Below are 19,259 nucleotides of genomic sequence, written 5' to 3' on the forward strand. Positions count from 1 at the left end.
TGCTTCTGAGAGAAAAGTAAAGATACTATACTCTGCAATTCACAATGTTATCATTCATTACCAAATGCACAGATAATCTGCTACATAGGTTGATGTCCACCCAAGATTGCAGTGAGGTTCTCACATTGTAGCAGTCATTTTGAAGTCTGTTCCTTACATGTGATCACTATGTATGACATCAGAATACATAATAGAGTTGTTTTCAGTACATACCTTTTGGATTGATTTGCTGTGTGACTGTTCGTCTGGGGATCTTTTGAAATACTTTGGAATAATAGGATTCAGATTTAAAAGAAGAACATGAAATAACTGATGGTAAGAAAGTATCATTTATACTGTGTTTGAATAAGGCAGCTTTGAATTAATGTTAAAAAAACCCAAGCAGTATTAAATTGATATTTGCACGTTCTTCATCCATAGAACAAAACAGGTAGTCATATACTAAAATCCTCCTTCTGTGGTAAGTATTATCTTACTTGCCAATCTCCAACGTGTCTTTAGCTCAGTATTCTGTAACATTGGCTTAGATGTTTTCATAGCTAATTTTATTTTGCATTCTTCTCTGATTCAGCACATGGTCATTTTTTAAGGACAATATTGCTTAAAGACAGTAGTATTTAGACAAGCTAGCAGGGTTTGCAAGCTATACTAACAGAGTAAATTTGAAACCAGCTTGTACTTCCAACTCTTAAGTGCATAAACTAATCTATCAGTCTCAGAATCACTAATGTACCTAGGTATGTTTCAAGATTGTTGCCTTCTCTATTGTAAACGTGAAGAGTTGGCCCACAGTCCTTTTATGCACTAGTCCTCACTGCTAAAAAGCCTCTTACCACTAGTAAGCCAGTGCACAGAATGCTAGAAAGTAGACCAACTCTCTGAAATCCAGGGAAAAAAAACAAAGTCAATGACTAGAGGTACAGAGTATGTTACCCAGAAAAAAAGCCTGAATAAATAGGAGTCATCCAGGTTAGAGGAAAAGTATGTAGATAGATATGAAGACAGCATCCAAATATATAAAACAAACAAAGCCCTGAGGGAAAGCAGTATGACTAAGTTCTGCTCCCTATCTGTGACGAGCAGGAGACAAACTAGCAAGAAGATAGTTGGAAAACTGATAAAGGTAGTGAAGCTCTGGAACAAGCTGCCTCAGGAATAAACACAGGGTGGTCAAAATGATTTCAGGAAGCCCATTTCAGCCCTGTGTCTCTTTGTAGACCATTTTTCCACTTGAAGGCTACCAGTTTTTCTCCTGCACCTCTAAGTATGCAGCACAAAGCCTCAAGAAGGGCTGCTCTCCCCAATGCTATGCTTGAATTCTAACATCCGACCTCCTACCCCTAACATGTAGATATTGAAAACCCAGTAAAGCATGATCTCTTCAGTATATAGATAAGCATAAGAGAACTGCCAGGGAGAGGCAAGATTAATTTGTCATGTGAGAACAGAAAAATACCTTAGTGCAATTGTTTGATTAAGGGCAAGGAAGTGCATCCAGGAAAACATCTAACCTTGATCACCCAGAACAGATGGTCCCACCTATGCATGTGATGAACAAGAGGGTGATTTGGAACAGCCAACACAAATTTACCAAGGCCAGAGCATGTCTGACCAACCCTGCTGCCTTCTGTAATGCTATTACCGGCTTTGCATACAAAGAGAAAGTGGTGAATGCTATTTACTTTGACTTTGACACAGTCTCCACAGGTATCTTTCCAGCCAAACGGAATAAATGCAGACTAGATGGGTAGATTACAAGGTAGATGGAAAACTGGGCTCAAAGAATAGCAGTCAGTGGTTAAAAGTCCAAAGTCCCCAATGACAGTCTTTCTGGTTCTCAAGCAATATCCACAGTAATTCCTAAACTCATTGCAGTGAGGGAGAAAGTTTTGGGGTTTGTATATACTTGGGAAAGAACTTGGGTTGGGCAAATAGAAGAAGATGAGTTGTACATAACGATCTGCTTTCAAATTGAAGGGAGACAAGCTAGATTGAGCCACCCATTCAGAAACAAATACTCATGAAGCTATTTCCTAAGTCATCTTTACAGAACGGTGGTGCAATTAGCGAGACTGACACTGCTGCACTCCTGATGCATCAGTCAGTCTGAATGGTTTGCTCCTCTGTCAAGATTTAAGTAAACATGCCCATCTTGTGAGAACAACAGTCCAGTCTGTGGTTTAGTTCACAGGTTCTCAAAAGATCAAATAAAAGCTATCTAAAATAAGAAACAAGTATTTCATCAGAAGGTAATGTAACAATCTACTTCTAGCAGAAACATCTAGAAACAGAAAAGTACAATCTGCCTATCATATTGAGATTGCATATGTAGGGACCATGCACATGAAAGCACAAGACATTTAACAATTCTTAAACGTATGCAAGCTTGTAAGAACGAACTTAGTACCTTACTACTGTCTAACGGGATTTAACTTCTATTTATAAATCCCCCATTATGCTGTGTATAGTTGAAACAGGCCTTTTTTAAAATAATATGCCTCAAAAGATGAAAAACAAATGGGATCATCTCTTCTCTGAAGTCACGACAACTTTTCACTTCCAACATTGCAACCATCATTATCGTCACACAAAGTGTCTGAGTTCTCTGCTCAAAATCTTCTTCTAACATCCAAGATATACAGAACTTCAAATACTGCAAGGGTTAATAGCTTTGGATGTGCACTTGGCAATGGTGCTTGCAACATTATGTGTTTTAACTTTGGAATAGTTCCCCACTTTTCAGAGGCAGGCAGCTGATAAAGCAATTAAATATCTGAAGCATACATAAGAATTCTTAGGTGTTGCTGTATATCACATGCTAAACTCAGAAAGAATAAGCAAAGTTAATCAGCTAACAAAACCAGTAATCAAATATGAAATTCTGCTATGCTTTGAGAACTGCAATTTGGTCTCATCAATGCATTCAAGACTATCAGCAAAGCTTTTAACCAGTTATCCCCTTTCAGTTTAGAAAGTTATAGACAAAAACAAACAAACAAAAAACCCCATTGCTCAGTGTTTCCTCAGTCCAGTCAAAATAAAATAGTTTCACTTATGCTCTTGGTCTCCAAACTGAACATTCTCTCACATGTCTATGACACTAGCTGGATACAGCCGAGTCCTGTAAGGGTTGATTCCAACTGCATATAGTTTTTCCGCCTGGAAAATGTATCTCATCTTGCACCATAAGATGAGATGGATCTCAAGACCGATGACCTGGCTTCTTATTAAAAAAAAAAAAAATAGTAACATATTAAGAAAAAATCACAGGTCACCCTTTTTATCTTCTTTTATATTATTCGCCATTCTGAGTTTTCAGAGATCAAAGGAAGGCTTCTACATTTCAAGCAAATGTCTGAAGAAAGAAGCAACAGACTTCCAGTAAGTCTTTTTAATTAAAGAGTGTGAAAATAGAAATTGCTAATAAGATAAATACTTGGTGATTTTAGGAAGTAATATCAAATTCCAAAATTTGGCAGAAATTCTTTTTTTCAGCACTATGAACACCTTGTGAAGCAGAGGCACTGTTAACTTGTCTTAAGAAAACTAAAATATTAAGTAAATTGTTCTAAATCAATGTATTAGAGAAAAAATGGAAAGCAGATGTATTTATAGTAAGTATACAACATGTAAAATAAAAGCTATGTGTATGATTAAGGGAATACTAAAATTAGTCACAAATACTTGCTTTTGCTACTAACAAAGTGTTTCATTTGTTCTCCCACCTATTTCCCTTCCTACCCAGGATATGGCAGACAAGACAGAGTTTATGTCCTCTGACTATATTTCCAAATTCTATATCCGTTACATCACCTGCTCCATTTTCACCACATTGACTTTTATCTACAGAGATGAACAAAAGCAGTGAGGAATAATCTCTGTTTCTAACCCATCTTTCTATATCCATATTTACTTTTTTTTTAGTTCTCCATCCAATGTTTTATTGAAGGAAAAAGCAAAATGACAATAAAGAAAACACTATCAGCTACATAAAAGGAAGGTTTATTAACTAATTAACTAATTTGGGGGCAGGATAGGGTACATACAGCTATGCACAGACCCAGCAGCTGGACCATCTGTGTATGATTGACTGCATTTTCACTTGCATTTCACTCCGGCATGTATCCAATTGTTCATGGAGAATTTATGGTATGTAGAAAGCTATGTCTCTCTCAACACTAATCTTGTAACCCAGTGTGCAGCAGATTACATTAGTTCCCAAGGAATGTTCTCTGAATTAAGAGTATATAAATTACATAAATATTGCTTCACGACTTCACAGCATTTTAAAATGAGGTAGTCTTTCCCGTGCCAGTTTTGTTTGACAACTGACAAATGTTTTAACACTACAAGACACAAATGAATGGGGAAAAAAAAATTATCTTGAAAAGTCAGGTCATGGAAAAAAATATTCACAATACCTGAGATTTCTAAACTGAAATAGGACATATTTAAGAGTTTCCTTTGTGTGGTTGAGCCTCTCTAATTTTTCTTTGTCCTTAATACTATGAACAACTTTACATTCCCTTCAAATAAATATACTAATAGCATGTGATGTCCATTGCTCATTTCTGTAAGTATTTCTGAGTGGAAAGGGAATGCAATAAACATCTATCACATTACTGAGAAACTTTTCTTTCTAAGAATTCATTACTGCATATTAGCAACTAGTTAATGCTAATTAACTAATAATAATAACTAGTCCTTTTATCAACTGCTGTTTGACCATGTTACTAAAACCGGAAGAGTACAGGGAGATCGATAAAAGCCTCGATGATTAAAACAAATAATTTTTGACACAATGCGTTTACCAAAAAATGAGCTACTTCCCACAACAATTTTGTGTGTGTGTGTGCACGCATGCCTCTGTGTGAAATTGCACTCATGACTTGCTTACTTGCATGAAGATTAGTCTAAGTATAAATCTTCCATTAGAGCAAAAATCACATCTGTCCAAAATTCAAAACAAGTTCTTTAGCTCAAAAAGTTTGCATAGTTGGTGTTTCAATCCTTTAAAAATGTTGTTTATGATGTTTATACAAAAATTTGATAAACAAACATCATAAATTAGCTACTACACTACCACCAACTAAGTCACAGCAGATATATCACCTACTAAGGAGCACTGGATAATTGACACGAGCAGAGAGACATTTTTATCAGAACTGCCAGATTTTTCCTTCATAATTAAAACAAAAAGCAGGAAGAAATGCTGAAGAGATGCAGTATTTATGCTTGTCACAGCATAGCTAAAAGCTGATTTTCATCAGCAAGGAAGCAAATAACCGGCTACCAATGTGGAGCAATTTCATAGTCATGTTCACAACAGTAAATAGCTGTTAATAAGCTTTACGACAAAGGAATGACACCTATTGATTCGGGCTGAACATGAAACCCCCTCACTTTTACCTGAGACAGCTCTTCATCAAACTAAGAGAATTCATCACGGTTCTCAAACCTGACTACAGCTATTTCCCTAACCGTGTAACAAACTGTGCTTCAGCGTACATGGTGCTATAAATAAAAACTGTGTCCTGCCATTTAATCCAACCACTTCAGTGTTTGTGAAAGCCAGAGAAAATGGAACTCTGCCAAAATTTCCAGGTCAGACAATACAGTTTTCTTCCTATTATTTGTATCCCAAAGCTCAATTTCTTACCAACTTTCAGACTATTGTGCTCATTCCTTTATTTTCAGCATATGCTTGTACATGTTGTACAGACACACTAAGATTTAAAAAGAAAAGTGATGTGATAAGGTCTGAAGTCTTGCATTTTTCTCGGTGTGTGTTCTTCTTGTTCATGTATAGGCTTGAACTGTGGCAATGAGGGAATCAAAACTGCCAGAAAATGTTTTCACTTCGAAGTCAGAAAACAACCTCCTGGAACATTTCAGGTTTATGTATTTGTATTTTTTAACCAACCACAATTTTATGGGTTCTAAAATGATTCCACACTTTTACGTCATAGAAAGAAAAATTTAAGTGAATAATCAATATAAAGCAGAGGCAAGCAGCCTTCAAAAATAATGCAAAAACTTAGAACTACACAAAAATGCATAAATAAGCCTACAAAAGGAATTCCTTCACACTTTGAGAAGCCATTTTGTCATTGACTCCCCGGCTTCAATGACACTGTCTGTACTTAATAAGGGATTGTAAGAGTCTAGTGTTAGCACACTGCACACACACACAAAAATAATCAAATCGCACACAGAGGTTTAGGTACTTCATTATGCTGGGTTTTACTGAAGTGGATTTATTCACATGGAGCCCTGCTGCCTTGACACATTTGTTCAAGGCAAACAGGTTTTGCATAAAAACCATGGCTACTATTAGCCTATGTAAAAATTGTAGATTCACTTGTCTCATTTTTTTTTCTTCCAGAAAATTCTCTAAATAATATTAAATCATTACAGAGTGATGGATCTCAGCAACAACTCTAAAGTATTTTACAAAACAGGGTTTAGATTTTTGTCTACCAACCTCTGAACAAGTGCAGCAAATGCTCCCCCTCCAGACTGGGAGAAGACTAGCTTTCTTCTAATAAAAAAAACATTCCCTTCCTCCCTCCCTCCCTTTAGATCTAGTATCTCCAGTAACTAGCGCCTCAACTCCTTACCAGCATTTTATTCAGCAGCTCTAAAGTGGTGTACACTCTGGGTTGATATTCTTATTGTGACCACCCTTAGGTAACTTCGCATCAATATGCACACGTTCTGACAACAGCACTTTGGTTAAGCAATGAAGACACAAACATTTAATTCTGGCAACCTTAATTACATTCACAACTTCATTAACAGTAGAAACTCACTTGATGGTTCAAAACTTGACATGATTTTTCTTCATCTTGACATGACACACATGCTGGTTTGCCCATGTGGGGAGCCTTAGGATTGATTAAGCCAGAGTATAATGGCATGTGATTGGTATGTTTTGAGAGACAGCTGTGCTGGAAAAGTTGGCCCAGGCCAACAAAGGTTTGATTCATGATGCTGCCAGTAGTCATTTTCATGAATGTCATCCTCACAGCAAAATAAGACAAATATGTATTTCGTAAAGCAAATTTGTATTACATACATGTTGGCTTGTCTTGTAGGAAACCCAATTTCTACCAACGGACATTTGAATTACGGCCTGTCAGGCAAGCTTGGGTGGCATCTGGCCTGCTTCCGGCTGCCCTCTTCCATTTGGGAGCAAACTACAGAGTGGGCTTTTTTGCTAATGTGTCTATTTTAGACCACTGTCTTTCCAGAACACTAATACCTGCCTCTCTTCACACCAAGATTTAATGTGATATTTTTGCACAATCCATGCTAGTGAGTAAGTCTCCGACCATCTCCTGAAAAAGGCAATTGTCAAGAACACTCCACAGCAACAAATTTACCCTACTTAACAACAATCAAGTCTGCACTTGAATTTCCCAAGGAAAAGAAATCCGTTAGGAGCTGTATGAATAGTTCTGACTATGGCAGGTCACTGCTAGACATTTTTTTCCCCTGGAGCAGAAAGCAGTCTCTGTTTGCACATGCGATGTGTAGTACACACCTGGTAAGTCCAAACACACCAAAGAAGCCTCAGACCCCTTGACCATTCACAGTACCACCAATCAATAGATGTACAGACTCCACTATCCTTACACAGTTGGTCTGGCCAAAGAGCAGCCAGCAGGATCTAGCCTATAGCTCTCCCCTCAAGTGTTGTGTAGCTTGTCCTGATGAAATGGCTAGATACAAAAGATTATATGGAAGAGAACTGAAAAATAATAGTCAGAAAGAGATACTTGGAAACATTAAATTTAAAATGAAGAGGTGGAAGGTTATACAGATTACCCAGCAGTGAGATCATTTTAGAGGCGTTGCTATGTTATGGAATTTAGTCCTGGCAGAATCCACCCATATGTAACATCACACTGTTGCACCACTGCCTGTGCCAGTATAAAAATGGAATTCTGGTATTACAGATTATCTTTGAACTCAGAAGCCTGACACTCAATACTGGGTTTTGATATGTTTTTGTGCAATCCTAGGACACAACTGTCTGCATGATAAGATAACTTTGATTAAATGAGCTGCTATAACAGCAACATTCTTGTAGATTGTTTTCATTTTCAGCAAAGAACAAGACAAATTTGCCATGACATATCTGACTGAAAACCCTAGCCACTCAATTATACCAGATAGAGGATCTCTTTGCAATTTCTCATAGGACTTCACTGTCATTTATGTGGCATTAAATGTAAGAGAAGTACTTCACACAAATCAAATTAATTTTGCACTTCTTTTTCTAGACACTAAAAGAAAAAAGTTCAGTAGTTTAGTCCAAACTGGCCCTCCTTCCTTAGAATATGCTTTTTAAAGATTAATTCATTGTGTATTTTGAAAAATAGTTCCCAGAAAGATATTTTGTAAACCATAAAGAAAGTAACATATAAACCACATGTCATTTCACTCCTTTTGTGATATTTTCATATGCTTCAGGAGACTTTTCCCTGTCTTACCATTTCTGCCCTGCTGTATTAGAGCTACCAAAGGGGGGGTGCTGTTGGGGGTAGGGTGGGGGTGGCACAAAAAATTAAAGATTAAGGTTTGGCTGTTGCAGTATAGTGACTGTGATACATTGAAATAACTCAACATTGTTTTAACTACTTGACACCAGTAAGTGAAAACACATGCCGAGTTTAACCTCTGGTTAGGAAGAAGTATTATATAATATAGGATAGCCAGCAAATTTAGCTATGAATAAAATTAGCCCATTCCTTTCACAAATGTCAATGTAAGTTTGGAAGTATACTGTAAATACAGCGTTCACTCTCAAAGGGATGTCAGTTATAATTACCATAAATACAAATCTTAGCTAGCAATCATCTACAATATTTCTAACATTCCTGTATACTTACCAAACAAACAAAAAACACCCTAGAAACTATTGTTTTTCCCACTTATCGCCACAGTTGACAACTGTAGAAACAAGAAAGCTTTGGATCTGTTTTTTCCTACATGAGTCTGTAAATCAGGCTCTTTCACATGATCCCATAAGAAATGTCAAGTCTGTGCTCTTTTTCCTTAAGAAGGCAGCAACCAGGAAGAAGATGAATTAAGGTTTCCTGAGCCCTTCCTGGAAAGCAGAACAGGACAGGCCTGAATCCTAGAAAGTAGAACAAAGATGGGTCTGAATTCCAATCTACCTGATGACTAATTCAAATAGTAGGAAAACCACAGAGGACAGAAACACGGGGGGGTGAAAACCAAAGCAAAGACAAAACAGAAAAACAGTCAGACTCTTCTTTTTAAAAACTTCATAAAACTCTAAGTTATAAAAAGGGATCAACCCCAAATTCTTTTCAGCTCTACTATAAAGAAAAACAGAACATGAAGATACACAAAAGTGATCAGAAACAGAGATTATAGTGAAAAAGTGCATTTCTATGCACATCTGTGTTGTAACGGAAAAGTCAACCGTCAAAATCAAAACCACGAAATGCTGTTTTACCAAACACTAAGAACTTGTTCCACAACTGTTGCCTTCAACAACATTTGTATCAGGTCCAGCTGGAAAGATGCCAGTGAAACATGGTCTACAAGGCAGTACAATCTTGTGGATTATGTCCTGTAACTTGTTTATTCCTGGTTCTGCGGCTTTGCTTTTTCATCTCCCTCTCAGATTCAGGATGTTCTGCTTACCAACTCCTTCTCTAAGGACAACATTTTTTGTCTGTACTCAATTCCTATCTAGAGAGATGATGCTGCATTCTTCAAGGACGGAACATTTCTGTTCTACAGAACCATAAAAATTAGAGAAAGTATGGCAAGTTATAACTCTGACACCTCTGCATTGCAACTGTTTCCACCCATCATTAAAATATTTCAAGTGCAACAGTGTTGAACTGAAAAATTTTATGTTGGATGGCACTGGCATAGTAGCATAAGGGAAGAAACAAAAATAAGTGGAAAATGTCCAAGTCTCCCTTCTGGTGAAAAAGAAAGCTTTAAAAGCTGGACACAGTTGAAGGGACAGTGGCTCCAATACTTCAAAAAAGACCATCCCTAATTGTACCATCATCTCCTGCCCTGCTCTTCTGTGACCCCTCACATAGTCTCCATAGGCACTGATTACAGAATTTTCTTAGCAGCTAATCCCTCAAACAGAAACTCATGAAATACAAACGTAATTGTAAAAAAGGCATTGCCTCCACAGCAAAACACAATACCTACCAACCTCCTCTTTCCAATTACATTACCTTTACTTATGTCTGTAAAATCTTAATGTAGAAAGAGTCTGAATTATGACACAGCTTATAACTGTCTCATCACTTGTCATTTGCTACAGTAAATGTGACAAAGAACTGCAAGAGGAAGGGTGTTCACCTGCGCTTAGGGCACTACACTAGGACCAGATTAAGTAGAGGCCTTATTTTATATAGGGGCAAAACTATTATAGTGCAGGACACACAGAAGCAGCACAAAGTTTTGACTGGAAATTTTAACTGATATTTCCCTGATTTTGACTCCTTAAAGCCATGTTGGTAGCGTTTCCAAATTATTCCTCCAACAATGCCTTAATTTTTGAAGTAAAATAATTAAGGAAAGACTTTAACAAAGAACACTCTTGAAAACAGCAATAACATTTTCTTTGTCGTTCCAGTCAAACACTAGAGGTGAAAGTATAAAATTATATGGGAAAATGGAGCTGTGTCTGTTCCAGCCTCCTGAACAGCTCATTTGCACACGATCTCTCAAACAGCTCTGGAAGTCACCGACATCCAAAGGGTGTAGTGGCTCTGCTCCTTTGCAGCTGCAGGAGGTAAGATGTTCTTTCCACCTTGTATCACTGAAAGGAAATCCCAGTCCATGAGACCACAGGTAAGTGTGTTCACCTCCTGGAAAGAAGACTTGAGCCCTGGAATTCCAAAGTGGTAGTAAGAACAGCAAGATTTAGACTGATAGCCTGTTCACAGAAGTACCTGTGCCACCAGAAAGCAAGTTTGGTTAGATTGTTCTCCCTCAAGTTATGAAATTGATTCTACTGTTCCCCATAGAGCAGGAGTGACTCTGGAGCCTCAGTTACATAGTTTGTGGCTTGAAGAGCAGAGGAATTCCCTGGAATTTAAGCTTGCTTAGCAGGGCAGGGTAGCCCTCTAACAGAATACTACCACTACATATCCTCATTTTAAAAATATTTTAAGATCCAAATATACTCTTTGCTTATGCAAAAAGTCTGTGCTCCCTATCAAGCAAGAGAGTGTTGTAGAAAAAGACAATCCTCTGAACATTTCCAGATAACAGCTAGGTACTAATACACTTGTTTTTCTAATGGAGTCCAATGTAAATAATAACCTGAGGGGCAGCTGCAAACAAATGCATTAGGCTGATGTTTCAACACTGCGATAGGAGAATCTTTAAAAAGCTATTTCATTGACAAGAAATGAAGTTTCCACCTGCAGCTTTACGCATTTGGCAAACAGAACTTCACTTCTGCAATGTTATTTTAGGACAGGAAAAAATGCATCCAGAATTAATCTCCCAGTGACTGCAGTGGGAGATCAGTAGCTTTGTCTGAATTTCACAGTTAACATAAATTTACAGCCACTATTCTATGTCAGCAAGCAGAAAAGTCCAGTGAAACCATTTAAAAACACAAGCACTAGAAAAGTTCCTTCCTTCAAAGTAGGCAATACATACCACGCTCCTCTCTGTTCAACATAATCTTCCTCTATGAAAACTGCTATAATAGTGTTCTTATAGATTGCTTTTTTGATAAAACTAAGGTTTTACAGTCTGCCTGACTTGAACAACTGCATATCTATCTGTTACTCACAGACTACACATTGCCCCACTATTAGCAGTATACAGAAAACTCCACATTGTCTCCAGAAGATGAGCTTAAAAGAAAGCCACTTCCAAAAGAGCATCACCAGGGAACAAAACAAAACAAACAACAAAAAAACCCCAAACCAACCCACAAAGAAAAGGGGGAAAAAAAAAAAAAAAGAAACCACCACCACCCAAAATCTTTAAGTACTTGGGGAACGGTGGGGGGTGAAAAGTCACCTCTTCTCTCCAAAATACTTTTAGGTTCAACATCTATGAAACAAAATATCCCAGGAAACCCTCAAAGTGCTGATTTCTTAATAAACGTTCCCATAATGAACTAAATCACAGCTTCCTTTCTAAATGTTACTCGTTAAAGGAGACTGCAGATGTAAAATGCATTACAAAGCACAGTGGACTCAGGCAAGCACTTCTACAAAGTGAGAGCAGTATGTGCAGTACAGAAACAGTTGTGAAAGTGCTGTTTTAATGCCAAGGTTCTACAAAAGTGTTTTACGATCTAGATATAGAAATATTTTTTTCATTTTATGCTATGACTGGTCTTTCTGCAGTAAAATGATACTAGCAAAATGCCAGTGTTACATGGGTCACGTTAGTCAGGAAGAGAACAGATCCCTGCCAGCTTTGCAAATCTACTGTACTACCAGACTCCAGGCAAAAAGAATAGTTAAACACATATTTCACAAAGGTTTGGATGTTTTATTTTCTTCTTGTGAAAATTTTAATAAATCGTATTTCTCTCCCTCAAAACGCATACAACCTGACCTACAAAAGTCAAGTCCTATTGAATTATTAAGGATGGATACAAAGGGAAAGCATAAAAGTTCTTTCAAGACAGAACTGAAACCTTCCAACAACACAGAGTGCCTCTAGGTCACATTTTCCTTAAGATCTTAAAAAACAAACCTGCACAATGCTGTCTAAATCATTATAAAATACTTAAATACAGTTACTTTGTTTCATGGTACTTCTCACTAGTCACAAGATACCGTGAAAACATTTGAACTTCTTTTATTCAAGAACTTTAAAGTTACTCTCTGTACCTGGACCTTGCCCTGTTAACTGATCTTCTTTCATCTTTTCCATTATCTTTAATCGTTCCTAGCATGCTGAAAGCAAATTTTCATGGCAAAACACAAGCATTGAAAAACAAAAAGCCCCACAACACAAAAACAAACAAAAACCCAGAAAGTTGTCATAGCTACTTGCCTCTTGGCAATTTCTGAGCATTTCCCAGGTTTACTGCCATATATCCACAGAAAAGGAGAAAGACCAATCTTGACATCATGGTCACAAACCCAACCTCACACTGGGAATGATTCTGACAGGTATCACACAAAAGTACTGCAGCTGCATTTAAGTGAACTGTTCTCTCTGTGACAAGAGGCAGCAACACTTTGACACAAGCTTAGTTTACACAGTGGGAGGAGACAGGATGACATCATTCACTCCCACTTGGAAAAGGAGAATTAGCATTTAAAAAAAAGTAAAAAGATTATCAGGCTCCCCCTACAATAATCTTCTGGGGTTTGTTACAAGGTCTTTCCACCTCTCAGGATAAGAGATTACTGTTTGATCACTTAAGTTTCACACAAATAAACCAGGAATATTAAAAATTCTATTAACTGAAAACTGATCTGAGAGACTTTTTTACTGTCTTATCCAAGAAAGCTGGACTTAAAATGCAGAAATAACTTTGCAGTACTCAGAATCTAACTGTTTCCTACATTGAAGTCAGTATTTTTGCAATCTCAAGATTTTGCATAAGATTCATTCCGGCTCAATGTGGCTCTCATCCAGGCAAAATAAATAAGTTTCATTTGACATGACATGACAAATAGATATGATAAGTATTTATTCAGCAAGAGATCTGTGTTTGAGAAAACTAAATGTCATTTTTTCACTTGGATCTGATTTTTGTAATTTAAAAATATTTTATATTTTCCCCTTTCATACATGTCTGGTGAGTCAACGGGCACAATGCACACTGAAAACAAGAAAACAATGCATCTCCTTCCAGGGGCTAGATCCTCTCACCAGTTACATAACTGTAACTGAAAAAGAAATTTCATTATTTCATTACAAGCTGTTTCACTCAACGTTTACAATGAGATGACTAAGCACAGAATTTGGTCCTATGCACAACCAAGAAGGTGGGAAGGAAAGGGTGAAGCAGAAGAAGAAGGTTACAACTGAATAAGGAAGAATTTAGTCTCAGTATTTGGAAAATATCCCAAAAGAGATTAAATCTATTCAACTGAGTAGTGATCTCTCTCTCCCCATAAAAAAAAAACAAACCCAAACCAAACAAGAAAAACCCAAAATGAACCAACAAAAACCCCAAACAACAACAAATGAAAACAAACATATCCATTGCTTGCAGTATGTAAAGCTCTTCCGTATACAGTCTGTTCCTAATCCTTGCTTGCCTGGACCTGGCATCATGCTGCTTTCATATAGTGTCCCATAAGCAGAGAAAAATCACAGCATTAGTGCCCGGGCTGGGTAAGAAACAAAGGAGTTTAAAATAAAAAGGTAATATATTAAAGCATACAGGAGCATTTCTTAAAAAAGAAATTAGTACTGTATTTAAAAGACACCACATACTCCATACTTCAGGAAGAACTTCAGAACAGAAGCTAACAATAATGTTCCTAGAGGCAAAACCAAGGAGTTTCAAGCTCTCCTAATCAGTATGAACAGCATACAGCTATAACAAAAACAGTTTGACAATGGAAAGGTTTTCCAGCCTGATCACACTCTGTTAATTCTGACATAAGGAAACCTTTTTCTGAGTCACTAACTCAAATCTGGGAATAGCAAGTTGGTAGTAAATATTATAGACAGACCCCAAATAATCCCCAAACACTATTACCTCAAGGATCTTTGGGAGGATTCAGATCCTGAATACGGACACTAAGAACAGATAAATGCAACAGGTACAATTTTGATGAGATTAAAAGATGTTTAAAAAGACATACAGTTGGACAGGAGTCTCCCAAAATACTGACCACACCTGATGGCAAAAGAGTTTCAAATGACAGAAAGCTGGATACACAGAGCAAACGTGCCATTTTTCCTTGTTTTGGTTGAAATACTATTTTCAAAAATTCTCCAGAAAGCACATTCTATTTTTTTCTCTTCAGATTAAAAATAAGAAATCAATCATTTGATGGAGTAGTCTCTCAGGAGAAGTAATGGGAAAAATTACTTCCTGGTCACACATAGCTGTCTTTGTATTACTGTAAAGTGCGCTCTACTGGTTTGCCTTATGGCAAACTCTCCTTTTGAAGATCGCACAATACCTTTCAACAAAATATACAAAGGCCAACTTCTATTCAGAAAAATCTCAGTGATTTTACTTATTTGGCTACCTATCAAAATGGGGTTTATCCCCTCTCAGAGATAAATATACTCCCATTCCTGCTTTCATAACCACTTGCTTCCCTGCTGCCAGTTACACCTTTCCTCTTCCTCCTGTGCATTATCCAAACACTTCTTCTTTGTTTGGTACACCATAGAGACATTTAATATTCCCCTTGAAACCCTGGCAGACTCTCCCAGACTCTCCAGGTACCTTTCCCTCCTGCAGAAAACAGCTCTGCTCCACCCAGAGTTCAAAAATCCACATCATGATGCATTTCTTTCTGTGTTATCAAGCATATGCTTCATCAGGGGCAATTATGGTTCAATAAGCAGATGCAAGTGTAAATGTCTGCCAAATACATGCAGAGAGGCCAAAAAACAGTAATATAATATTCTCTTACGCATTTCCAATATGCTACCCGCATCTGCATCACCTGTGTGATCAGTGATTTTGTCCACTTATTTTCTTACGGGACTGACCTTCACTAGGAAATCTCCATTATATGAAAAATGAAAAAACACACCAGCTTCTGCTTTCCTCTTTCCTAAATCCTTCTGCTGTTCACTGGATGCTCACTACTGCAGTGAAAAACCAAACATGGGAACAGAAGGGAATTCCTGGGACTTCAAGCAGTATCCTGCACTTCCATAATGCTGTTCAGGTATCAGATTTCTCCTCTTGTTGGAGGGCTGCTCCACAATCTCCATTTAAACAGAGACAGCATCTGGTTTCAGTTCACAGAAATAAAAACTGTATGTCACACTTCACAGCAGAAATTATCTACCCCAGAAGTTCCTCAGGTTTCTCTCATCCACACAAACCTGGAATTATATTACCCATCCTTTGAACCCTCAGAAGGAAAAGATTAAACAAAGAACAGTTAATGACAGCTTGTATTATTTTACCTTTAGTATAAAAGGCAAGAAAAATGAGGAAAGTGCAGTTACAAAAAGTCTCAAAGAGATCAAATTTGTTCAAGAAAAGACAAAACCTCTGATGCCCTAATGACGACTCCTCTTCAGCACCAAATTAATGCTTAAGTAACAAAGTCAAGTACTCAAAAGTTTACTTGCTTACCTCAACTGCAACTGAGTCTCTCTGGTGTAGATCTCAAAAACAGAGATTCCAACAAGATAGTATCACAGCTAGTCTGGGAGCAGAACAGAGCTTTTCTAGTTTTATTTTAATAGTTCCCAGACCAGCAAGTACAGCAAAAACAAGAGTATGGGAAGGAAAAGAAAAAGGTGGGGGGACGAAGAGGAGGCTGAGCAGGAGACGGGATTTTACATTTTGTTTCCAAATACGAATATGCTTTTGTTGAGATTTGGGCTCAGTTCCAATTCACCTATCATTCCTGATTATTTTGACAAGCAAAAGCCAAGGTGACTCAACTCCTTACTGTTCTAATTTAAAGCAGGAAGAGTGTGTAAAGCATAACCTTAAAAAACAAAATCCTATCTTCACTCTGAAAAGTGAAGATAATGCCATACTGAGCACTCTAATAGTAAGGATTTTACTTGCAGTCTTCTTTGCACAGTGTTGCTGGTAGGTACTGTACCTTTCACCAGTGCTGTCAATTATTTGAGAAGTGCCTTTGTCATAAAATATGCTATATAAATGTTAATTATAATTATCATTCTCTTTTGTGTGACTCAATTATTGGACTCTTTCTTGTAAATGTCATGGGATCTCCTCTAAAGGCCTTCAGGAAAAGAGAGATGCCAAGGAACATTCTTTGAGATGTGTTGCTTAAAAAAGAAAAAGAGGAAGAAAAGAGAATCTTAACTCTACTTTCTGAGAGTCTGCAATTACTTCTTTCCCACTCCCCCACTCTTACTTTGATGAGCAAACATTTGAACTCTCATGCTATCAAAAATACAGGGTCATATGCTAATCTATTAGTGAAAAGGTAAAACATACCTTATGTGATAGCATAAAAACAACAGACAATGTCAGTGCATTCTAGTATCCTGATCCCAAACTGAGTTCCAGACCTCCAAATGAATGGGATCAGAGACAAAGTGAAAGGAAGAAAATCAGTCAAAAGGGATGGACAGAACAGCTGGTCCTTGTGACATTTTGTTACATAGTTCATCAAATTATTCCAGCACTCACTCATTTGACACTTGCAATTTCAGACACTGACTCATCTTTACTAACAGGCCGTGCATTTCACCGAAGTTCTGCATGACATGGAGTGAGGTAACAAAAGCCTTTATTTAGCTTTTCTGTGAATTTATTAACTTATCTTATTGTTCCCTTTGTAACTCAAATAACCTAGTACACTCATTTCTGTAGTTTCGACATTATCATGACCTACCATATGGAGAACGAGTGTGATTCCAGGTTTTCAACTCTGCCACTCCTCCCCAATCTCAATATTTTGTATTATTTTATTTGGGGCTTATTTTGCCTTTTAAAATTATTTCTTAACAGTCAGGTCTTGAAAGACTCCAAAGGAGATGCCTGCACAGTCTCATTAGGCTCCTGCTCCACTGCCTGTCCATGCTTATAGAGAAAATATTTTTCCCTTATAAACAGTCTAAAACTCCATTGTTTTCAACTCGTGCCCATTTTTGCTCATGCTCCCACTATGAAACATAGTGGGAAACCTAGCTCCATCTTCCTGGCAACCTCCTCGGAAGCACTAGGAGGGCTGCTGTTAGGTCCCCTGAAGCCACCTCTCCTGACTGAACAAGTCCCATTCCCTCAGCCTGTTTTCACAGAGCAAGTGCTCCAGACCCTGACCTTCTTGGTTGCCCTTCACTGGACTGGCTTCAGTTCACTGAATGGCTGTCCTGTATTTAGGGGCTTGGTGAGAGACCAACACTGGACACTATCTAGATATGTGGTCCAACAAGTGATGAGTAGTGGGGGACAATTACGTCCCTCAGTCTACTGGCCATGCTCCTCTTCATACAGCTCAGGGCACTGTTGACCTGCCTTGCTGCCAGGGCCCACTGCTGGCTCCTGTGCAGCTTGCTGTCCACCAAGATCCCCAAGTCCTTTTCAGCAGAGCTGCTCCCCAACCAGTCAGTCCCCAGCCTGTATCATTGCAGGGCTTACTCCCACCCAGATACAGGACTTCACAGTTGTCCTTGTTGAATTTCATGAGGTTCCTGTCAGCCCATTCCTCCAGCCTGCCTAGGTCCCTCTGAATGGCAGCCCTGCCCTCAAGAATATTAAGTGGTCATCCTAATTTTGTGTCACCTGAAAACTCGACAAGAATCCACCCTGTCACCTCCTCCAGGTTACTGACAAAGATGTTAAAAGGACAGATCCTAAGATAAGCATTTGTGGTACCATCTGTGGTCCACTCGTTACCGTCATCTAGGTAGCATACGATCCATTAATTGCTGCCCTCTAAGCCCAAGCATTCAACCACTTACTTACCCAATTAGTTGATCACACTCTGTATGAACCACGTAAATAGATGTATAATCCATAAAATACACTGTATGTGCTATAATACATATTTTAAAACACTATCAAGAAATCCTCCGCTTTGAGCAAGTACTTGATACATTTAATATTTCTTTGAAGGGTTCCTCATCTGAAGGCTTCCCCTTCATTGTTACATTTTAACAGAAATAAATCTGCCTAACCTCATACAGCTCCTGTAACAAAAACCTAGCCTGTCTTTTGAAGCACTTCGTAATTACTTAGTACTGAAAACACTGCTGTCTGTGAAGAACGCTACCTTCATCTTTTCTACCACAGTTTTTCTAACACATTTGTGCCACTTGAGATAATTAACACAAATACAGCCTCTCTATTACTGGATTACTCTGCAACATTCCTTCCAAACAGGTTGTGCTTATGCCTCTCCTGCCATCGCATGTCTAAATACTTACCACTGTCTGCTTAAACAGAATCTGATTAAGTTGAAATGCAGGCAGAAGTAAAGAGCAAAACACAGAAAGGCACATGACAGTAACAAGTCTCCAACACAGTAACTGCATAGATCAAAAATATCTTTGTATATAACACAGAATAGTCCGGATTGGAAGGAATCTCTAAAAGTCATCTAGTCCAACCCCCCTGTAATGTCAGGGACATCTTC

At 38.0% G+C, this 19,259-nt stretch overlaps 1 protein-coding gene across 1 annotated transcript in view; it reads right to left on the bottom strand.

Annotated features, from left to right (window-relative positions):
- ABI3BP (ABI family member 3 binding protein) overlaps nt 1-13,297 on the bottom strand; it is a gene marked incomplete at its 3' end in the record, with an annotated part of 169,208 nt that extends 155,911 nt beyond the window's left edge. The window contains 1 exon segment of the mRNA XM_081996262.1: nt 13,039-13,297. Coding sequence (XP_081852388.1) covers nt 13,039-13,117 — 79 coding nt within the window. The 5' untranslated portion in view covers nt 13,118-13,297.
- Between the last annotated feature and the right edge of the window lie 5,962 nt (nt 13,298-19,259).

This window comes from Phaethon aethereus (assembly GCF_964289735.1).
Source record: "Phaethon aethereus genome assembly, chromosome: 1".
In the NCBI taxonomy this organism is placed as follows: domain Eukaryota; kingdom Metazoa; phylum Chordata; class Aves; order Phaethontiformes; family Phaethontidae; genus Phaethon; species Phaethon aethereus.